This window comes from Zonotrichia albicollis, chromosome 4, assembly GCF_047830755.1.
Source record: "Zonotrichia albicollis isolate bZonAlb1 chromosome 4, bZonAlb1.hap1, whole genome shotgun sequence".
In the NCBI taxonomy this organism is placed as follows: domain Eukaryota; kingdom Metazoa; phylum Chordata; class Aves; order Passeriformes; family Passerellidae; genus Zonotrichia; species Zonotrichia albicollis.
The window spans coordinates 45,579,856-45,604,262 of NC_133822.1; the positions used below are offsets into that span (position 1 = coordinate 45,579,856).

The 24,407-nt window shown below is 37.9% G+C and overlaps 1 protein-coding gene across 6 annotated transcripts in view; it reads left to right on the forward strand.

Annotated features, from left to right (window-relative positions):
* Window positions 1-9,902, forward strand: part of PAWR (pro-apoptotic WT1 regulator) — a 74,091-nt gene extending 64,189 nt beyond the window's left edge. For all 6 annotated transcript variants that reach the window (XM_074539680.1, XM_074539679.1, XM_074539678.1 and 3 more), the window contains exons 5-7: window positions 1,222-1,369; window positions 2,731-2,835; window positions 7,281-9,902. In XM_074539680.1, coding sequence (XP_074395781.1) covers window positions 1,222-1,369; window positions 2,731-2,835; window positions 7,281-7,367 — 340 coding nt within the window. In that variant the 3' untranslated portion in view covers window positions 7,368-9,902. The remainder of the gene's footprint in view (window positions 1-1,221; window positions 1,370-2,730; window positions 2,836-7,280) is intronic.
* The last annotated feature ends 14,505 nt before the right edge of the window (window positions 9,903-24,407 follow it).

The following is a 24,407-nucleotide window of genomic DNA, read 5'->3' on the forward strand; positions in this document are numbered from 1 at the left end:
AATTGTTAAATGAACACATTAATCATATACTCTTCTGTGTTTTAAAGGAAATGTTGAAGGGATGCTCATAGTGCTTTTCATTCTTTTCCTAAGTGGTCTAGAGCACCAGTGTACACATACTTCAGCTGTGTGATTTTGCAGAATCACAGGCTGGTTGATGATGGAGGGGACCTCTGGGGTAATCTTGTCCAGTCCCCTGCTTAAGCAGGGCCACCTAGAGCTGATTTTTGAGGACCATCTCCAGGTGGCTTTTGAGTATCTCAGTTTTTTGGTTTTGTCTTGGCAGTTTGTCTGTATATTTTAAGTCTAAGAAGTGTAATTTTGGTGAATTGATCAGCGAGAGTCTCTTTGTTTGCTCTCAGGGCACTCTGTTCTGTTGTTTTTAGTTATTCATTAGAATCTTCATTGAAGGTGAGTAACATTACTGTTTAGGAAGAAAATGGCTATGGGAAGGACGCTGTTAGTTTTGTGACTGAAAATACTTGACTTGTCATACGTATTTTTAAATTAGTACTGGTTTTTTACATGCCAGTAGTAATGGAGATCCTGCATGCTTTTTTAAAAAACATACCTTATGTGCACTTGCAGTGCTTATCTGTTGATTCCATGACTGATTTTTAATAAATAGACATGTAATCTAGACCAAGTACTCCCAAGGGACCACTTAAGGAAGTGTGTCAGCCAACAGAGCTCTGACAAACTCCTCTGTACCAAAATTCTGAAGTAAAATATCTGGAGATGGCATGAAATTGGTTTGTTGGGTCTCGTCACTTTCTCACTTCAGTTTACTTTCCATTCCCTTACAGGCTAAATCCATAGTTCCCAAAACATTAGTCAATATTCTTATGTTTTGAATGTGTACCTGTTTTTTCATCCCTTATGTTTTCATCTAGTTAAAAAGATTCTTGGTTTAAACTCTGTAGTGGCACTTTAGTTCTTGAAATAAAGTCATTTAGCTTGTTTTTTAATGTGCATAGTTAATGAAACTTGAAAAATAGGATAAGTATGTGTTTATGGTGTATTACCCATGTGATGAAAGCTGCATTATCCAAGTATTTGAATCCCTGAGGCAGTGAATTTAGTGAGTTCTCAGCTGTGGAATATGTTCTCTGCAGTTTATTCGACTGACCTACTGACTGCTTTGGAGAGCTCTTCTGTGACCGCTTCATTTCCATTTTGTGAGATGTGTGAATAGGTGTGTGCTTTCTCTGCCCCTCACAGTACAGCCAGTGCACCAGAGGATGATGCTCCAAACAGATATTCCCGACCAGAGAGGACAGTTTACGGCAGATACAGCAGAGATGCAAATTCTTCTGGCAGTTCTCTACCAAGTAACTCTTTGGAGAAGAGGATTGAGGAACTTGAAAGGGTAAGCACCAACTAACCTTGCTATGGCATACTTCTGAAATGAGGTACTTTTGAAACTCCATGGGGAAATTTGCGGGTAAAATACATAGAAATGATTCAAAATGCTTGAAGTACAGATAGTTATGTCTACAAAAACATGCAAAGAGTCAGACTGACCGAGAAGAATGTGAACTTTGAAATCACAGATGTTTCATTTTCATTTGGTATTTAAGTGAGAAATAGTTAAGACAAAGATAATACACTTAGAGAGCCAGCAGTGCTCTGTGTGCTACTCCTTTGTACCTCATGGCACACCAACACAGAGCAAATACCTTGGGGGAAGGAGGAGCTCGCTGGCTGTTCACAAGGTTACAAGCTGGTTTCTGATCTGCCACTTGGTTTGTTATATTTAGTATACCGAAATATTGCAAAATTTATCTGCTATATAGTTGTTTGTTAGAGCTGTAAACATTCAAAACACATATTTAAAATTATTTGCATTGTTTCCTACTGATTTAATAAAAACAATTTGGGGAGAATGTAATAATGTTAGATCTGAGCTTTTGGCCTATGCCAGTATTTTGCTAAATAATTTAATCTGTGTAATCTATTACTGGCTTCTCTGTCTTCCTCTGAAGTGGATTTTTTGTGGGTAACTTCACAAATAGTCTTGAATCGTGTGGGTGAAAGTTACTAAGTTAACACAATTTGAATAGGCCTTTTTTTTTGGAAAGGGTGAAAATGACATGTGTTTTGTAGAAATTGCTATTTTTGATTTAAGACTTGAGGAATCTTCATTTAAGTAGAGTATACCATAATCCTCCCTTCTAAATCATCTTCTTTCTGAAATACTTAAATTGCCAGTAAAAAAAAAAAAAAACAGAAGATTTAAGCACATTCTTTCCTAATGAACATTTTCATTCTTAATCACATTCAGGCCCGCAGATTTTAAAAGTGAATCTTCATATCTTGTTAATGAAGATAATACCGTATACATATTACCATTTTTTATAATGGCATTGTAAAAAACCAACAACAGAAAATCCAACCAACAGTAATTTGGGAGCTGATACTTTACATTTACTTCTTCTGTTTTGGGCCTCTGTCCAATTCTGTGTTCAAGCTTAAATTAAATATAAATTAAAACATTATCATTGAATCAAACCAAACAGATTTGCTGTTGTAAAATATTCTTAGATGTGATTCTTTAGCTCCTTGAAATGTAAAAGGACTTGAAGATGTGGGTTTGACTTGGAGTTATAAAGGAATTATAGATAAATGTGTGTGTGTGTGTTCTTTCTTTGTTTTAGACAGTGTTAACTTAAAACTGTCTCTTAAAACAAGAATTTACATTTTCAACTTCATTCTTTATTCTGGTTATAGGAACTTGCAAAAGAAAGACAGGAAAATGCAAGATTAATGAAGATGGCACAGGACAAAGAGGAACTAATTGGAAAGCTGAAAGAAGAAATTGATTTATTAAACAGAGTAAGCAAATACTTTCTTCCATGGCTCTTTCAGGAGGGAATAAGTGTCTGCATTCTCTTTTGTATTCTTCAGGTGACATCCATTGGGCAAGGTCAGAAAAGAATGGATGTGGGGGGGTTTTGTTTTTGTGTAGCTTTTCAAGAGGTATATCAGTAAGTAGTATTTTCTTTCTAAGGTGACTTGTATTTGTCATGAGTAACTTCCCTAAGTCTGCTCAATTCCTTGTTGTTCTAAGTGTTTATAAAGCAAGGTTATAAAACCAAAAGCTCTTTATATTTTGACAGATATTCTCATACTGTTTATTGATGCCACATAAAGACAGAATAAGACAGAGGGCAGGAGACATGAGGTAACATCAGGCAAGGTGTGAAGGCAGGAGAAGAGGGCTAGAAGAGTGAGATATGCTTGGAAATAGGATAGGATAAGAAGTTTTAAAGTTGATTTAAAAAAAATTGTACCAATTTTAAGGGCAAACAGAAATTCTTTCACAGGGTGTATTATTGACCTCATCCTGCACTTCTTGCTGAAGTGTGGAATCCTGATTTCCTGGAGATACATGCCTCTCTTCTAGTCCAGTGTAGAAGCTCTGGTGAATCCATCAGTGAAGGAAGGCGTGAAGAGTGTCAGACCTACATTTTGCAGCTCTGCATTAGTAGCAAAGGAGAACAACATTCAGAAGTTTGCAAACTAACTTAGAAAATTAGAAGAGATGAGATTATTCTGAAATACGTATTTTGGCTTTTATACGGGGAAAGCTGAAAATTGATCTGTAGGAGAAATGAGGTGGTGTTGGTTTCAAAGAGATTTCTATTTTAACTGAGGCGTTGCTTTCTTGCAGTTCTTTCATTCTGCAAAGAATCTGTCACATCTAAGCTTGTTGGCCTTATTACAGTTGAGGCAGGTGTTCATTCCTTCTGCATAACGGATGGCAAAGCTATTTAATACCATTGGTCACGTCTGACTTCCTGACTCAAAGGTTGGAAAGAACAAATTGAAGGAACCTAAATGACTGAAATCTTGGGGTTTAGGACCACAGCTTTTTGAGAGGTTTGATGTTCCAGAAGCAATGTTGGTTTTTTTGGCTATACTTGAAGTGTGATGTCCTAAATGAAATCCATCAAGTGTCTTAACTAGAAACTGTCTTTGAACATCCACAGTAAAGTTAGGCACTGTCTGTGCATTGCCTGTGTTAAGTACAAGAGCAATTTCTGCTTGTTGTATGGAAGAAAACATAAACTGAATAAAGTAATTTCAAGACCAACTTTGTTTTATATTGACTAACATTTTACCTTTCCTTGAGATCTGCAAGGCCATCTTATTGGTGCTCCCTAGGTAGATACTTTTAAACACAGAAGAGAAGGGATTTTTTTGGTCCATCAGGTCAGCATATTTCATACCTTTAATATTGTCTGTTTGCTCAATAGAGTGCAAGTTATTTATGTCTGTATCTCTTAGGCTTTTCTTAATGATGAATTGGCTGCCTTTTGATTTTATGACCAGCATAGTTATTTGTCTTCTTGAACTCATTTCTCAAGTGATGCTTCCATTAACACAAATGCAGTTTTACTTTCGTGTTTATTAACTCTTGAATTTGACTGCTTCTATATTGACTATCCATGTGGATTCAGAAAGAGAAAATGTTTAAAAAATTAAGAAAATCTGCAGAAATATCACATTCTCATGATAGAAGGTTATGGAAATTAATATGTCAGTTGTATTTGCTTCAGGTTTATTATCATAACTGAGAACATGAGAGCCAGCCCTTGGACATCCATCTGATGGGGTGTCCCTCTGTAGGCCTAGCACCAGGATTGGGTGCTTTTCATGGAAGAACAGCTGCAATCTTCAGCCTTCTGTTCAGATAAAAGGCTGTCCTGAGGACTGAACTTTATTTAGTGAGTCTGTGCAGATGTCGTCTGAGAAGATTTTGCTGGTAGCAGCCTAAATAGGGATCTCTAAATTTGACCATCTGCACATTCATGGTTCTCCTCCAGCTTTTCTTTCATCAATATATACAGTTGTTGGATGTTAATATGTGCAGGTATGGGAAGAATACCACATCAGATACCCTAGATAACTTCTTAAAAGGCCATTTTATTGTGTATCTTTCTGACTGCTCAGCCCATATTTAGCAAAATGCTCTTTCTAGAAGTTTTAGTCAGTTCATAACCACAGATGCATCCCTGATTAGCAAAGACCTTGTGTTGCACTTGAAAAACTTTTTCAAGAATCATGAGAACTTCTTGGTAGAATTTTTCTCATTTTAAGTGAGTATATTTATTTAACGTGACATTATCATTTTGCTGAGCTCAGTCAGTACATCACAGAGATACTTAAAGGATATGAGCTGCATTTATATTGAGGAACAGAAAAGGCTGTCTCCTATAAACAGCATTCTCTCATTCCAGTATATTAGAAATTAAAGGTATGTGTGCCATGTTCTTTGTAAGAAAGGGGCAATTGCTTCATAAAAACCTTAAATATCTGAAAGGCATCTCAAAATATTTGAATACTTTGTAGGCAAAGTTCAGCTGTCAATTAGTTTACACTTAGTCATCTCTGACCTTACTAAGATGTCAGTGTAGTTAAAAGCGTGTTTGGAGAAAGTCTCAGTGAGGATTTACAGTCCAATTAATGTCAATTGCATAGTTATCAGTTCTTTTGGTATGTGAAGTTCAAGCTTTCTTGCTATTGCATCTTTTTTTGTTAATAAGCTTAAATTAGTATTTTAATTTTGAATAAGAAGCTTTAAATTTCAGAGTGGCAGAATCCCCTCCATCTCTCAACCCATTGTTTCTGTAGATCCTTAAAGCTGTTATTTTTGTTGGCTTATATTCAAGAAACTTTTACATGTAGTAATTTCTGGAATGTTATTTTTGCAGCATAAACATTTCACAAACTTTTAATATTTTATTTTGAGTTTATGATACTAGAATTTTAAACAGGAGGTTTTTAGGTAAGCTGTAATTGAGATATCCCATGGCTCGATCACCAGGTTTAAACATTATAATGCAAATTATATTATACATTGTAATACAAGTTATATACCAAACTAAAAAGAAATAGTTTTATTGAAAATGTGTTGTCCCTTCCATCTATCTGATTATTAATCTAAATTGCCCAAAAGAGATTATAAAGTGTATTTGCTTATACTAAATTGTGTTTTTAGCATCTATCCACCAAAACTTACCCTGTTTAGGTATTTAAGTCACTTGAATCTGTTATGTTGGAGTAGTCAAATGCTTTTCCTGGAATTGGTTCATACTGTCATGCAGCTTTACTTCTGTGAGGCAGAGAGAAATTTCTGCTAGTGATTTCTTGATTCTACTCTAGAAAACAATAAAGGGATTGCAAAGTATTGACGTGTGGATTTTAGCTTGGCAAACTGAAATCATTATACCAATTGAACAGATTATCTCTGTTCTGGAATGACCTCACTGAGAAAGAAATAAGAACCTGGGCTTTGTATGTTAAACACTGCCTAACAACTTAAAGGACCAAGAGAGAGAAAATCTCTTTACTTCTTAAGGCAAGAGGACAGTTTGGCAGACTTGAATCAAAAAACACATAGGATCTCCAGTGAGAATTCTGGTTCATTTTCCTTTGCCCACCTTTCATTTTTCTCCTTAAAATCCTGTCCTTGGCATCACTCTTCTGTTTCTTCATTCTTTTCTAGTTCACATTTTGGTTTTTGCATGAGATTTTTGTACACGAAAATTGCATTAAGCAGTTATTATTACTGATTTTCACTTTAAAGGCTTGAAAAAACTTCTTAGGAGTGAAGAAGTGAAATGGGAACTGGACAAAAATGGTAATTAGTGGAAAAGACACAAACATTTGTGTGTGTCAAACACATTTTCAAACACTGTGAAGGCAGTCTATTTTGAGCACCCATTACTACTCTGTGCACACTGTGTGTTCTTCCAGTAGCACTTCAGACATAAGCTACAAAGTCCATTTTTATTTTTTGCTCCACTGGAAAATAAGTGAACTGGCATGTCTTTTTCTGAAAATTTGGATACTTAGTACTCAAAACAGGATTTCTTGCAGTAATAATCAGTGATGTGTATACATGGGAGCCATAGTTGCAGACAGGCAACTGGGGAAAGCAGGAAGAGGAGCTGATTAATACACTCTCTGTATATGCCAGAAAAATAGTCACCCCCATTCTATTTTGGTTTCTTTATGCGTTAATTCCTGCTGTAGCTTTGATTTGAACTTGTTTCTATTTAGGGTGCTTAGGAATATAATGTTAATGTTTTGTAATTATAGTAACACTTTGAAACAGGCTGGTTTAACATCTCTAAGGGTGCCTACTGTGACACTAATTCTTCCCTGTCCCAGCTTCCTCATTTCAGAGCTAAGATATTAAATTTCTGCTGCTACTAATTGAGAGTTTGTATTTCTATCCTGAGAAGTGTTTACTTTTCTTTTTTCTTGTACAGGATCTAGATGATGTAGAAGACGAAAATGAACAATTGAAGCAAGAAAACAAAACCCTCTTAAAAGTTGTTGGACAGCTGACAAGGTAGAAGATTCAGATGTCAATGAGGAAAGATTTAAAAAACTACTGATTGAACACTAAGGTCAAGATAGTAATATTTCCTGTGTTGCAGTATCTTATAATAACTGTCTTTGTATTTATTGTTAGGAAACCAGATGAATGTTTATTTTCATAGTGCTTTCTCCTTTGTTCAATGAAATGGCATAAAATTTGGGGTGCATTTTTAGCTTTCTTTTCACGTAAGCATGATTAAAATTTTCAACATGTTTCAAAATTTTAAGTTCAAAAAGATTTGGATTTTGTATCTTCAGATTACAGCTGCAGAAATTACAGTAATCTAAAATTCATAGCATCAAGATCATTTTCAGTCCATGTGGGTGTATATTTTTGAAATTAATGGAAGCAATACATATGAGCTTTGTTTACACAGATTCAAAATATGTATTTTGGGAAATGCTTCCTTTTTTGTTCGAATTGCTGTACATTGGATGCCTTATTACTGATGTATAACATTTTGCAGATTGATGACTTGCTCTAGAACTCTTGTATGTTGTGGTTTTTTACTGTGTCTGAAAGATTGACAGTAGTAGAGAGTAGCAAATTTTTTTTCCTGTGTTTAACAGTATTCTGTCAGAAGGGGAAGGTTTTACTAAAAAACTGCAAAACAAACAAATGCAAAACACCACAAAGCCAAATAAATCACCTCTCATATCAGCATTAATAAGTTCTTAGAATCACATTGAAGTTGTGCACTGCAGTTTATTTTATGGCTTTTGCTTTAGCAATGAATTGCAAGTTTGCAATCAGACAGTTAGTTTGCTGTGTTGAGAATTCAATCAAAGCCTGGAGCTTTCATTTTAGCAAAGACACTTCTTGTTGTCATCCTAAAATTTGTAGTGATCATAACCTATACAAGTTTTTGGATTTTTTTTTTTTTAAGCTGAGTGAATTTTTTTTTTTTTGTACGTGACGAAATAAAGGGGCATACTAGTGATTTGTGCCTTTTTGAAACATCAAATGACATACAAACCCCATTTTTATCCTTGATTTTAAACTAACAAGTTGTTTAAAAAGTGCCTGGTTAGATGTTACAATCCAGTTATGACTGTGTGTGGATTCTCCTATAACATGATAGCTGACAAAATTTTCCTTAGACTTTAATCACAGACCTCAGTTAACATTTAGACTAAAAATTATTTGTACTTTATTTCATCTTAATACAGCACATTTTTCATTCCTGGTCAGATTAAATGTACAAAAACCCTTTGAGAAAAGACACTAAAAATTATAACATTTCAAACAGTCTAGGCTTTTTATGGACAATTTTGGTGTCAGAAAGTTACATACATATAGTTCTTTTTACCTTAAAACTTAAAAGCAATTTTAATATAACAATATTGTTATATTAAATATAACAATATAACAGTATTGTTATTTAGTATATATATGTGAAATATAGATGACAATTGCCTTTTCAGATTTGCAAATTGTTTTCATAATGTGCAAATTGTATTCCATGACAGTGTTTCTTAAATTTAAAATTCAGCTATTATTGTTAACATTTTGAATTGTTTTGGATATAGGATAGATTATTTTGCATTTGTGCATTCTGATGAGGAAAAATGTTTCAAAGCTTTAAAGTGTTTTTCAGGACACTTTCAGCCCAGGATGCCTCAGTGGGTGAGATTCCATGGAACACCATTTAAAACCTTTTCTCAGGGGGTTAAATGGTACAGGGGGTTTGTATAAGCCCTTTGAATTACAATGTACACCAATGAGTATTGCTTGTAATATTAATGAAACAGTAAGAGGTCTCTTAATTTCTAAGTTCCATTAAATTGACCATTTAAAGACATAATGAAGTCAGTTGAGATGAATGCCTTTTGAATAAATACAAAACTTGCTCTGGAAGAACATCTCATTTCCTTCTCTGTGCACCAGGTAGGGAGTGCAGGTACCCACGTGCTGCATGGGGTGTCAAACACATTGCAGCATTACTAAGTGCCTGACATTGAGCATACTGCAGTACACACAGGGAGCAATATGAGTAACAAAGAAGATGTTTCAGAAAATGTGTTTCATGTACATTTTAAACCAAAGAAAAACAGCAACGAAGAGCATAAACAAAAGTTACTTGTCTTCATATTACCTCTTCTTGGCGGTGGTAATGCCAGAATTAGAATTTTTTTAACTTGTACATAAAACTGACAGAAGTATTTGGCAGAATTTCTGGATTTCTAATGTAACTGTTCTTGTTCAGGGCTAGTTGTGATTCTTCTGCTCTGGAAAACTTGTGGTAGTTGAGTTTTCCTCTGAAAACAGTCTCATAATCATAATGCAGAGTGATTTTTAGAAAATACCCATTTTATGTGTTTAAAAAATTTAAACATCGTTAACCTATGAGTAAGTGATTTTAGTTTTGAACATTGACTAGTTGTGGTGATACTTGTTATCAGATTATAAAAATGATTTTGAGATTCTTCTACTCCAGGTGAAAGATACATGTTTTATAATAAAGATTGTTTGCCGTTGTTCAAATAAAACAAAATTCTTTTTAATCCAGGCTGAGTACTTGCTGTCTTTAAACGAGAATTAATACTGTCTCCCTAAAATTCTAACTGGATTTGTCCTCTGTGGTGTGAAGTTCCCATTCTGAACTGCTAAAATGAGTTTTGCGTTCACATTGGAGTTTTCAAGTGTGTTTGCATATGCAGACACGCAAGAGAGAAATCTGGATATTTACACTGTACTTTTTTTGCTTCAGGTGATAGTGAGTATCCTTCCATCAGTTAGACAGAAATGATCTTTTCTCCTACTTCAAAGCAGAAGTATAAACCTTCCCAAGAAAAGCAAGAATGTTACAGTGCTGTTTCTGCAGAAGGTGAATTGATTTAACTTCTAAAGCTCTATGAAAGCAAATGTTCTCCTCTCCTGCACAAGCAGAATTGTTAAGGGCAAACTCCTTTTCACTCATGGCTGCAGACTGCACATAAAGAGAACAAGTGGATAATCAGCAGTTATCAAGGAGATGATAACTGTATCACATTTTATCATAAAGCTTGTCATGTTGTTGTTTTAAAAGAAAGTAAACATAAATACCACAAGCAACCATGCATTCAACACCATGGTTACTTTATGGATAAGACATTATTCATTAAGAGCATTTGCACTTAGTAAATTTAAAATGTTAGGTAAATTTGGGTAAGGATGACTGCCTTTATGAAATCATGGTGGCTTTTAGATTTGTTTTAAAATACAAAACTATGCATTTGCTCAGTTTTTACCTTTGGCATTTTAGGTTCCTCAGTCTTGGTGGGAAATTTTAGCTCCAAGTATGCAAGTGCCTTTTCTGTGCTCTTTCTTTAATCACTGGATTTGCCATACAGTAGATACCTAATCTTAGCACTTGGTATGTTTTCCTTTTGAAATTCTAATTTTTCTCTTTGTATTTTTTGGTATCTTCTTCTTTCCCTTGTTCTTCTAGAAATGTAAGTGGTATTTGTGAAGTGTGATGATGTCCATATACTTATTTGCTGGATTTTCTGGATTTTTAAAGAAAGTAATTTCTTTAACCTCAAATATTTATATGAAAAATTTTTCTCCTACACTGCACTGCTACTGAAAGTTTGGGACACTTAAGAGCTTACTAAGGTTTTGAGAGGAATTGAATATTGATAAGGATATTGAGACAATCTAATTTTCTAGTTGTGCTGTAAAAAGTTCTGTTATTCTCTAACTATGAAAAGTGAAACCTTGTGGGAATATCACATATAAGAGTAATGGTGATCTATGGACAGCATTTGGACAGGAGCCAACAACAGGATTCAAGTCCATCTAATGTGTCCCAGAACAGCCCAATCCTCTCTGCAGTGGATTTCCACCTAAATCTACAGGTTTGCAGCTGAGCCCTTTCTGTCTAGCAGTTGGCAGCCCTTCAGGTATGGAAATGGATGCATGTATTTCACTGGCATTCCTTGAGCAGGGAGGCCTGATTCACACCCAGTAGCCATGGTCTCTCTTGCTGCTATCTCATGAGGGATTTCCATTTAAACAAAATTGGCCTTCAATTTCTGCATTCACCGGAGACATTTGATGTAATAAGCAATTAGCATGTTTTAATAATTGATTAGGAAATTCTGACGTCTTTTATACCACACAAAAAGAGAATGTTTCAGTTTATCACTAGACCTTTTCTTGAAGTGAAAGCTGCTGTCCCCAGAAAAGACTTCAACACCTTTAAGTTGGGTTCATTTTATAGCCTGATGAAGGTAAGCACCTCAAACCAAAACCCACGAGGCCTTCTTTTAGCAGCACTAGAAGTTAAAATGTCTTCAGAAGAATTCCAGGAGCAGATTTGAGGGTAAGGTCTTAAGAATGTAAGTCTTTGTTTTCTTTTGGGCTTAGAGCAGCCTGGTCTAGTGAAAGACATTCTTCTGCATGGCAAGGGAAGGGGAGAACTTGATCATCTTTCAGCTCCCTTCTAACCCAAACCATTCTGATTCTTCATTGAAGAAAATCTGGCTGAAAAGACAACATCCAGCATTGTTCCTGAGTGACTGCCTTGGTAGTCACTGAGGGATTTAGGGAACACAACTGTCACTTCCCACTGAAGTCCTGCAAGTACTGTGCTATAGCAGAGAATAGCAGCAGCATCACAGAAATGTCTCAGCTTGGATTTTCTACTGGTTTGGGCAAAACTGTGTAAAACATGTTTAGTGATGGAATTGTAGTGGATGTTGCTAATGGAGGAGCCAGAAAGCTCTTACTTTTGTAGCTGTATTTTAGGCTTGCTTCAGTAAATCTTTCTGTGGTTATAATTACTGAGAGGTTAAACTGAACTTTGGCAGTAGCTGCGTAAGTTTTAGAAAGAAACTTGGAGGTAAAAAAGGCCATATTTGGTGTCTTTAATTGATGCCTTTGACACTTAGTTATTTTTGTGGCAAAACTTTGTTATCTACAGATAACAAGAGATAAAAGCCTTATCTATATTGGAAAGATAATCCAAGTCTACCTTGATTTTTAATTAATATGTTGTAAATGTTTAAAAATAAATAATATATGAATCAGACTTTGTTTTCAGATCTGGAATTCCATTAATAGGGGAGGTAATAAAAATTTATGCATAATTGTGCTACTGCTCTACCTTATTTTCTGGTAAACAGAACCACTGTTGAAAATGAACAGGTTTTGTAATTAATTGTCTCATTGTTGACCTCTGTAGGCGTTACAGCTAATAAAATTCATGCTTTCTGGAGTACCAAAAAGATTCACTTTAAAAGTGGCAGCAGCAAAAATGAGCACTCAATCTCCTCTTAGTCTTTTAGGGTGGGAACTGAACCCATAAAACAATATTTATGGGTTGTCCTTGATTAAATGACCTGAAGATATTTAGGTGTTGCAGGCTCATTAAATGAGCTATTGTGTAATCTGCAACAAAGTAGCATTAAATGTTGTCCTTTCTTTGTATCAGTATTTTTTAAGAACACTAACATAATTTAAAAGAAAGACCATGTTTTTCTGTTTCAAAAGGTTATATTTTAGAAATGTGCAGGTTGATAATTGGCATCTTGATATACTCTCCATCCTGGAAATCAGGTTTTGTGGGCAGGTAGTGAAAATGAAATCTTTGTTTTTCTCTCTCAGAAATGTTAATCTCTGCTTTTGCCTGAAGGCTCATTATAACAATGATGCAGTTTAGAGAGTTGAAAATTTTGATTGCAACAGTGTATGTGTGTTTACAGCCAGCTACCAAATATATTTAATGGGTGGGGACAATAAAACTGCTGAAGCCTTGCAAGTTGAGACTCTCTTGAAATAACTCCCATATTTCTCTGTGAAGCAATTACAGAGAAACTGCTAATTGTTCCCAGCTGAATCACTCTTTCTTCTTATTTAATTGCTTCAGCTCACTATGGTTTGTAGTAAAATATCACTTAAACCCTCCTGTGATTCTGTTGCTTTGGCTTTGTATGAGAAGTGACATTTAAAAGAGTGGTCATTGTCAATTTTCACTCTCCAGATTCTAGGATTTATAAGGCTATATATTTATTTAAAGCAGGGAGAAAATGAGAAAATGTGTGGGTTGAGACTATGCAGAATTAAATATTAGGGAGAAGATATCTTTGTGTAAGGATGAAGAAAATCTAGTTTCCTCCAGCATTTTTTTCATCTAATTTTCAACAAGGAAAGGATAACAAACTGGATATTTCATAGAGATGTAGAAGTGTTTCCTGTTATTGCTGCAGTACAGTTAAGTGTTTTTATGAGAAAAATGTGATCTCCAGCTTCTCATTTGCTCACCTTAGCACAGACACTTAAAAAGGAGAAGAATGTGACTTTGTACCCTTGAAGAAATGCAAATGATCATCTTTACCCAGGGCTTTGATCATATCTTTCCTAGACAATGCTAGGCTATAGATGAGTGGTCAGAAATGTTAGACATTGATTTTCAAATACAGTGTAATTTGTAGTAGGCTATGGTAATGTGGATTAGTATGGTTAATGTTTTGGGAGATGGCTAGCTCAAAGCATTTAGATCTCAACAGAAGCATAACCGAGCTGGTTCTCAGGATAGGATGGGAACCACTTCCTAAAGTGCCAGGACTGTGTGAAGGAATTCTGATTTCCCTGTATCTGAGAGCCCTCCTGCTGCATTTGCAGATTTAAATATAGAAAATTCTTTCTTAACTACCGCTGAGAGATTTATGAAAAAGAAACACTCCTCCCCAACAAAATACTCCCTGTTTTTGTAGTGTGCCAGATAGGTGTATGCAAGTTTTGTGGAACAAGATAATTTTAAAAGTCTTTTAAAAGCACGTTAAATATAATTTTACTGAGTGAAGTAATTTAGTACATCGTAATGTAATTCACTTTGCCTGTCAAAAATGGTGATGCTTTTATGAATTTTTTTAAAAAAGCTTAGAATCAGAGGAAGGTTACTCTTCTGGGTGCACTGGGTTGTAAAAGCCCAGAACTGGATATGGATCTCAAGAAAGGTGCTTCTTGTTTTGATTGAAGTGGCTGGTGCAGCTCTGCAAGCATGCTCTTCGTTCAGCTCCCTTTTAGGCAGCTGTCAGCAGTCTTCACTGAGAAACCCTCTAGGTAGGAATCACATCCTTTTTACTTGGCACCCTATCCACTGAGTTTACCTGGTTTTCAGAGTGCTGCAAATACTGCAGCTGAGGCAGATGAGAGCAGGAAGAGTTGCTCTGGCTTCCTTCTGTGGGAGTGAATTCCAATATTTGGAAGCTACTCCTGGTAGTAACTGAAATACTTGCTCCTCTGGTAGAAGAAAGCAGATTGCTCTTTGGGGTTTTTAGTAAGAAGTGAGAATTTTCACTAATTCAAAGGCAGCAGTGACCCCCAGATGTCCACAGGGCAGCCTCTGTGACACAGAGCCTTCCCACCTTCTGAATTTTGTTGCAACGTCCACCCATAGGGTTGTAAATTGACCTTAGATGAGAGATCAGAGTATTCAAAGTAGAAACTAAGTCCCATGTCCAAAAGATTTACTAAAATGGATGAATAAAGCTGTCGTCTTTGGTCTGTCTGTTCTGTGGGTAAGCAAAGATGCAGAACTTTCAAGGCATTTTACTTTGGTATTTTTGTCTGATCTATATGTAAATAAGGACTTGAAACTTTTCAAATCTTTCATTTCATGACCTTTTTTCTTGAACACAATTGAAATGTATTTTATGACAGTTTAAACAAAGACAAACATATCTCATTTGGCTACTTGATGATTCTACAGTGGACGAGTGCCGTTGTCCTTTTTCTTGGTTTCATTTTCTTTAGTTATCTTTTGCTTTACTGATACCTCTTGAGATTTTTCAGTGCTTAAGCTGAAATGTAGTTCAGTTTACATTCTAAATCTAAGGAAGGTTATCCCAGCAGATGATTATTTATCTCTGCAATTGGAGTGTTCTTTGTATTTTACTCATTTTTTAATACCATGGAGTCAAAAACACTTAACTGAAGGGTTCAGGAAATGCCTTTATCAATGCTACTAAATACTTACTTTTTGAATCTATTAACAGTCTTCTCTGGCCCTGTGAGGCAGTCAGAGCTGCGTGATTATGGAAAGTAAACAACTGAAGTACCTATGCAGGGAGCAAGAATTAGAGGTAAGCACTTTCTGTTTGGTTTTTTCCTCTCTCAGGCCGCGCACCAGATATATTCTGCAGTCCACCACGCTGCTGCAGCTAGACAGCTGAACCAACATATTTCAGGGCAGTATCATTAACTGTGCTGATACAAAGACCCACCGGACAGGATGAATCAGCTTCCATTTATTTGCAAATTGGCAAATTGTCATGTTCTTTTTCTGCTCTTCCTCTATGAAACTTTTGCCCATCTTTCCCAGTGCTCTTTTGCAGATAGCAGTGTGTGCAGATGCTCAGAAGGAGGGAGGTTTTAAAGCCAGGTTCCGAGTGATTTGTCAGCTGCCGCCCCGGGCGCCGCGGCGCTGCGGCACAGGATGCAGCACGCTTGGGCGTTGGCACCAAGGAGAGTTTTCCTCCTTGGGAGCTGGCAAAGTGCCATATCTCCTCACCAAAGAGATGGAAACAAAACAGACTTTTCCTCGTCATTATGCAAGAACTGAAATAATAAACTGGTTTGAGATCTTGGCAAGCATCGCTTTGGATTTTAATGGACTTTAATAATCTCTTAAGTGAAGTAATAATTAAATCACTTTTAATTAAATCGCTTCTCACTAACGTGGCTGTAGGATCCCAGACCCAAGCTGGAAAGCTGCAAGGCTAAGGAAGGCAAGCCTCTGCTTTGGCTTCAGTGTCATATGGGCAAACAGCTGGCTGTGTTAGTCTTTTCTCCTTCCACTAACTATACTTCTGTGGGGTTTGACTTCATTGTAGGTCTGCTACAGTATTTTTTGGTTGTGTGTCACAGCAAGAATTTTGGGTGTGTCAGTGAGAGACGGGAACAAAGGTCAGGCTGGATGGCAGGTAGGGCTTGTGGCTGGGGAGTATGCCTGCAGGGAGGATATTTGTATGAGATGATGGTATTTGGCTTGGGAGGGGAAGTGACGGTTCTTTGGTTGCAGTGTTGACATGACAATACTTATCACGTTAGCTGGGCTCCGTTGAACCTGTGGAAAATGGTGTTTAAAAATAAGTCCTCATTCATTCATACTGATTCTATTTTTCCTTTTATTTCTTTAGTGCAATAAAGAGCAATAGCTTTGGGGTGCAGGGGAATTAAAAGGGGATAGAAGAAAGGTCAGACTGTAAAAGAACAGGACATTGCAAACAGGCTCTAAAGCAAAATGGCTACAGTAAGTCAAATATGAGAGGAGAGTGGCTGGAGTCCTCTTGCCAGCAGACAGGCTGTCCCAGCACTCAGCAAAATAATAGCAGTCAACCAGAAAGGCATCCAGTCAACTTGGAAAGGCATCCAGACTGTGGGCTGTGAAAGGTGAGAGCTGGGGGGTTCTTCCTTTTCAGGCAGATAAGGTTTAAAAGCTACTGCTTTTGTCAGTTTTCAGTTGATAAAAAAATCTGTATGCTGTTACCAAGACTATGTGATCCTTGGGAAATGTGACAAAAAAGGCCTAAAATTTACTATATATTTTCAGATATATTTTGAATGTGTGTTTAGCACATGTAGTTTTACAGCTTGTCTCGGTGATATACAAAAATAAGGAAGTATCCACAAGCATTGAAAATGGCTCAGCAGAAGTAGTAGCAAATTCTGTGGAAGAGCTCTGAGCTCTGCTGGGCCTGTCCTTGAGTTGCTGTGTGGGTGAGTCTCTGGTACTGGCTGATAGCAAGGTTGGTTCAGTGAAGCTGCAAAAATAGGGGAGTTTGCAAGCTCTGCAAAAAACAGGAAGAATTTAAAAGTACACTATGAGATAGCAGAGTGGCTGTGGTGGGACTTTCTTCACTAAAGGAAAGGAATAATTAAACAGTGAGTAGTAAGGACAGAGCACTGTGAGCTCTAGAGACCACTGTTACTAGCAGTAATAACCCATTCCTTTCACTCACAGCAAGGTAAGAATAAGAAACTAAAGAGTAGCACAGAATGAGCTAAGCAGGTATGATTTCTGTGCTCACTGTAAAAAAAACCCGAACCCTGAACACCTGGGCAGCATGTAATCCTTTGGAAAAATCCTTTAAAAGGAAAGAAATGCCATTGTGTTACTCATAGTGCCAGGTGTGTTGAAGGAAACAGAGCTTACATTTTTGTTTCTGGTCTGGTGAAGAAGGATTTTGATTTTATTTAAGAGGGACTTTTTTTTTTTCTCTAAGTGGGATAGATCTGCTAGTGTAAGTTTTCCCACAAAAACTCAGCTTGGGAATTTTACTGTGTTTTCTAACTCATGTTCAAGAGAAGTAATGTTTTAGCTATCTAGATACAGTAAACACTTCTCATTCCTTCCCCTTTCAATTGGGATGAAATGGTAGGGAAAGGATTTGAAGTAATTATTTCTTAGAAGGGGAGAGGTGGATTTGGTGCTAAGACTGATTTGCTAAGTCATTGCTAAGACTGTGATTTAAAGGGTTTTGGTGTTACTGGAGAGCTGGATATTTTGGAAAACATGCCTGTACTTTGGATGGCTATTCTAGGCTCTGTTTTTTAAATATATTCCTAAATTACTAATTAAAACCAGCTGCAGCACGAGATTAATTAGCCTCCCTGTACTTTCCCTTGTCACCATGAAGTCCTCCTCTGAGAGCTGTAGGCCAGAAAGCCAGGAGGGGGGCAGTCTCACTACAGGCCAGTGCATTTTACAGGAGCAAAACCTAATTCCCAAGTTTCTTCACAAATGTAACCATGTTAAGGAGAAGATCTGTTCAGGATTGCGTAACAACTTCTGTAGCAATTAGGGAAAGCTACATGGAAAAACTACACTCGTAAAACACTTGTGTTTCTAGCTTATCTCTCTGTAAGGTTTTCTTTCATTTTCTGTTAATATAATACAGATAGAACTGTGCAATCCATTTTTTCTCTTCAGTAGATTTTTTTCTCATTTGTTGTTTCCTTTTCTAAGTGAAATGAGTGGAGTCAGCTTGACAGAGCTAACCAGCTCTCTGAAGACCAGGGGCATGTGATTTGTGGCCTCTATTTGGGAAACCACTGGTATTAAGTTGTCCATGAAATCTGCTTGAGCAGCATGATGACTAGAGGAGGATGTCAGCCCTCAGGAGGGACCAAGCTGGATGCTGTGCTAAGGATTGGGATGAGAAACTCACTTGACCAATCTGCTTAAATCACTCAAAACTCTGGTTGAAACACTGATCACCCTGAATTAATGATAGAGTCTTTCTGATAACTATTTGCCCTGCTTTCTGCCTTGGTGCTGAGAAAGCAGGATCTTATCCAGTTTATTGCTAATTATGTATATTCTGCTAGATTATGTGAACAGGTGAGGGAAATTTCATTTTGAACCAGCAGTTCTGTTTTCAGCAGCCTGGTTACTTGTTAGAGATATCTAGATTTCTCAGCCAAGATGTTCCAGGCAGCTGTTTCCTAGAGGCAGCTGCTCCTCACAGACCTTGCCTGTCCACTCTTCAAGGTGCAGGGATGGGGATGGGGCTGCTGGGACTGAGCCCTGCTGGAGACAGAAATTCAGAATTCACAGAAATACTGCTGGGCAGCACACACTCATAAATTCACAGTGAGTCTGAGATCAGAGAACTGTAGTGTGGGAAGCAGGTGGCCAAGGAATGAAATCAGGAGCCAGTTCATCAATGCAGTTTTTTAAAAGAGAGAAAATGAGCCAGCTGAGAGCTTTCTAGGGAGTCAAAAGCAGAGGCCAAGGCAAAGAAAGGGAAGAAAACTTGATGCCAAGCTGCTGCCTGGCTCTGTGATCCCAAGCTTGCTTCCTCTCCAGCTCAGGCCAAAGGGGACACACCTAAATGGAGTTGGTGGAGTGAAGAGCCCTGTCTCAAAGTGAGGGAAAAGGGAGCCAATGGAAGAGCCTTGTGACTGCCTGTGGTACAAGGTGAGGTGCCTGGGAGCTGTGTACGGGATGTAAAGGCTTTTCCTGCCTTGAAATGGGAGGAGACCAAGGCACCTGCTGAGGTCCAGGTGTCCGTGTCCAGCTCTATTTGTAGGGAAGGTTTCTATTTGTGTTCTTCTGAAATGGGAACAAAAGACTTCTTTGGCTGGGGTGCAGGTCATTTCACAAGGCCAGAAGAGGCCAAAACCTCTTGGATGAAATCTCATAGGTGGCAACACTAGGTGTTGGAAACTTACTTTTATGCATTTAACATAAGTTGCAGTGTCTCTTGGAGCTGCAGTTGACAATAATTTGTGTATCTCACCTGTATTTTTGCAATCATAAGAGCTACTCTCACTTTTACATGCAATACACAGAACTATTAGAGCTATGAAAAATGGGAAAAAATAGTGAGACAAAAACAACCACCAAAAACACCCAAACCTAAACGAGCCTTCATTTAAAGATTGCAGACTCCTTTTTAATTGAGGCACTCGCGAGTTTCCCTCAGAAGGAAGAGGTGGGATTGCCTTGTTTTGCCCAGAGGATGACTCACATGCCAGTTTAATTCAAAGGGGAATAAAAACTAATTGTCTGTTTTTCCTCCTATACAGAGCATTTTAATGTACCCTGATTTCTCAGAGTATATTTCATAAAATGAAGTTGAACGGTTCCACCTAGTCTTTAGAGGCAGAATCTGAAGGTGTGCAAGGACACAAAGTGCTTGACACAAAACTCTCCCAGCTTCCAAGTTCCACAGGAGCCAGAGTTTGGTTGAAGTCATGTCTCTTGACTGATCTGTTTATTGTCTCCCATTTTCAGCATTCTTCCCTTGACCTGCAGTATTAGTTTATGAACTCCATTACAAATTCCAGTACTGCAGGTCAGTAGGTGGTGTAGAGGTTTTAAGTAATTCCAGGCTGGTTTGGAGTGGGGGTAGATAGGGATGTGTACTGAATCAGACTCAAGTTACATGTGGTTTATCTTGATTTTACTCCACTGAGGTAAACCAAATAACAGGAAAATATCCTTATAATTGTAATTGTAATCAACTTCTCTGAGGTATGGAGAGTCAGTGCTGAAGTCATGACTACAGGAAACTAAAACATTATTGAAATTGCAGTTTTGGAGCTGAATCTGTTCTTGACCTTTACGTGAACAGTAATTTCCAGGATAATTGAAATAGTATGTATTTAGAAATAATTTTCATAGCTCATTGCTAAACAGTACCTGTGAACTGCGAAGGCTGTGAACATTTTAAACACAGTCCTTTTTTACTGCAAATTACTGCTGCAGGTAGAGGTCTTTGGATCTATATTTATAAAGAGCAGGTGAACCAAAAATTGACTCCCCCACACCCCACCTTTTGCTGATGGCTGGGGCAGCAACTATTTTTTTTTTTTTTTGTGTATGTGGTGAGGAACATAAAAGGACAGAGGCTCTTTATTTGAAATCCCAACTGTTCTGTTCCTTGGTTTTATGTGAACTTGAAGCATTTGTGAATTACCAGCTAGAAGTGAAGAAAGTCCATCTCATAGGGGGCTAAACCTGCTGTTTCTCCAGGACCAGTTATAATGTAAAATTAAAAAAAAAAAACAAAAAAAACCAAAAAACATGAATTTCCATCTGGTATTTGAAAGTTGACACCAGAGTGTTGTTACTGCTCCATTTTCCACCCCAGTACTCAGGAAAGATTATGGATGGGTATAAGGAAATAGAAAACGAGTCATAAAAATCTATTGGAGTTGTGATCTTTTGTAGCAAGGGCAAAAGCCAAAGAGTAGATAAACACTGTAATCATAAATTGTAGACCTACAATAGACTGAACTTAGTTGTCTTCTTAGTAATCAATATCTTCTCTTGGGCACCTTGATGGGAATCTGCTGACATAAAAACCGCAGCACTCAAACACGGTTTGCTCCATGTTTCTTGGACTCTAATGTATTGCATTAAAACCTTTTCAGTCACTATGGAGCTTTTAATACCTAGCACACAAACTCCAGCTCCAAGACATTGCTGTAGCACATACCAGGCAGATAGCAGGCTTGATCGCAGAGGTGTGGGTGGGCTTGTGTGAGCATGCGTGGGTATAATAAACATTCAGGTCTCAGTGGGGAGACTGGTTCTTTTTAAGTATTAAAATAGCTACTATTAGTAGATGAGAAACTTTTTTTTACTTTTCATTTTGAGATACAACAACAGCAGAAACTCTGCTTTCTTTTTCCCCCAAATTTTCATTTTCCTTAAGCATGAGCAATGGCAGGGTACTGGCAGTGACCCCTGTGCCCCTGCAGTGCCTTTCACACGGGTGTTTATTTCTGTGGGTTTGGTTTCCTCGGGCACCGTCCCTGCTGCTCCCTCCCAGCCCTCGCTCGCGGTCCGTGGCTGACATCTCCTGGTGCCATCTCCACACTGCACGGCAAGTAATGGCGAGCATTTTAGGGCCCTAGCTCGTGAAATTGTCATCTTAAGGTTTGTTCATAACCCTCAGAATCACTGCCGTCATGTTCTGCTCCATCACTTTATTTACATATGCAAAGTCTCGCTCAAATTCTGTATTTGCAGTTATTCCTCTGGGTTTCCTTTGCAGAATTCTTGAGTTTGATGACAAAGAGAAAAAAAAAATAAGGGGAGCAGGGAGGGGAAGATTTAAAAAAGTAAGTATCAAATAGATAAGATGCATTTTAACTATATTGCAAAATCAATGAATTTTTAAAATGCATTTGGCCTCCAACCCTCAGCTTTGGGATTACTGTCATATAACAGCAAAGCCTCGTAACAGCACAGGCTTTAGATTCTCATAAATATAGTTCCCTTCAGTAAAGCTTAAAGCAATGTTTTTTGGATGCTAGACCAGTGCCTCTGAAATTTCTCATGGATTTACCGAGCTTCTATGCATATATGCACAAAGCAGTGGGAAGATAGGTATGTGTTTTAAATTAAAAGAAGCTGATGGTTTTGTTTACAGGAATTACATTCTAGTCCTTCATCCCCATTCCTCTCTGCATTCCTTACATTCAGGAACACAGACTGTTTACATGGTCTGCTTCCCTGACATTACACTAAAATCTGGATAGAAAGATAATTTTCCCAAAGAGGTCTGCATGGGAAACCCCCCAGATGAATGGTCTGTGGGGAGAGCTGGTGGGAATTTAAAGATTGAGACTGCCAGCATTAGTATGGGCTGTTTGGCAGCAGTACTGAAACCAGGGCTCTTGCTCATGCTCCAGATGTCTGCTTGCTTCTCGATGTGCTTGAGGATGTGGTGTCCTTGGTCTGAGACATGCCAGAGCCACTTACTGGCTGTGTTTGCTCCTTGAGTTTGTTCAAAGTAAACAGAACCTTCTAGAACACTTTTCCTCCCAGCTCAGACTCCTTGAGCAGGCAGTCCCAAGCAGAGCCCTGTGTGGGTTCCTGTTTCCAGCAGTGCCCCTGCTGTCCTGCAGCCCAAGGAAGCTTCAGGGCTGCTGGCACTGTCCTGCAAGAGCTCTCCCAAGATTTTGAGTTGATTTGAGTGAGGTCCAGCCTCATTCTTTGGACCACCATTAATTTTGAGTGCTGTCCCTGCATGTATTGGCCTGAGTGGACAGAGCTGCCTGTGGCACTGCTGCCTGGTGTCCATCCCTTGGTGTTACACATGGGCTTCAGAGCTCCATGTGCAGCACAAGTTGAAGTACCCTTCCAGCCACTTTCCATATCAGCAATCTTGTTTTTTGTTTTACTATTTGCCTTCCTGAAGGTTTTCAAATGCCTTGTGAAGATAATTCAGAACTCTCCTATCTTCTGCTCCTCGCAGAAATCAGAGGCTTTCTCTTCAGAAGATCTTCCTGAAATGAAACTGAGACAACAGAGTTGTGCATGAACATTTCAAATAATCTTGTCTGTTTTCACTTTTTTGTGCTGGGTTTGAGTTCAACCTACAAAGCATTAAAAGCATTGGCTCTCAAATCCAAAGCTGAGATAATGCCCTCACCTTCTAAAAGGATAATCCATCTCCTCTCTCTTTCTGTAACTAAGATGTGGTTTTGATCTGATTGATGTGACCAGCACTTAGCAAGGCTTTACAGCTCTTGCCAGAGTCTGACATGAGATGAACTTGAAATTAAGAGAGCATGCTGTGCTGAAGTGCAGAATGGGGCCAGTACTGAGAGGGTTCCTAAAGCCCTGCACAGTGAGTTCAGAGCTAAGTGCCAGAGAAATGCTTTGTCCTGTGCAGGGCCAGCCTGTCAGAGGGCAGCTCTGAGTGCTTTGGAGAGATTTCTTTTGAAACTGGCATTAAGCTGAGGTGCCCACTTAGAGGTCTCCAGGGATGCCTGAATGTTAGTGTAGGCACTGGAGCTCATTTAGAGAATTATGTTGCTCCCTAATGCACAAACCTGCTGCCTTGTGCATGGAATTGTTTAATTGATCAGATTTTTGCTGTGTGTACTTGGAATTAACAACAGCTACACTTACAGATGTATATGGATACCTATAGTCAGATGTCTCAAGCTAAATCCTCACCCTCACTAGAAAGAGATCCAGAAGTACCAGAATTTTCTACAGGAAGTCTATTGCAAATTGCCTTCCTGGACAGGTCATTTTAGTTCATTGCATCAATAGGTAGCCCTGTCAGAAATCCAGTCCTCTTCCTTTGTATGTAAAACAGAATTTATAAACAGTTTGTAAATATAATTGAAGTATTCTTATTAATTATTTAATACCTTTAAAAACACTCATAGCTGTAGTCCCTGGACACTTGAATCCATGTCAGGTCAGCTCCAGCATGAACTGTAGAACTGGAGAATTTCCTGGGAGTTGTAATCCATTAATTTCTCTTAAACTACTCAGCAGCATCCTGAGCAGATTGAAAAATATTCCAATTTCCTTATGAAAGATAAATCTGTGGTCAGGCAGTTTCCATGACTGCATGTGTAGATATACAGCAAATTAATTTATCTTCAGTTTTTTGCATGCTGTGTTATACAGTTTTTTATCTATTTACTACTGGGTAGGAGGAAGAAATACAGCAAGTTGTTGATTTGAGTGACTGCTGAGATGAGTGAGTATTAGTCCTCCCTAATGGTTACTGGCTGATTCTGAAGACCATGTGTTTTATACACCTGCCAG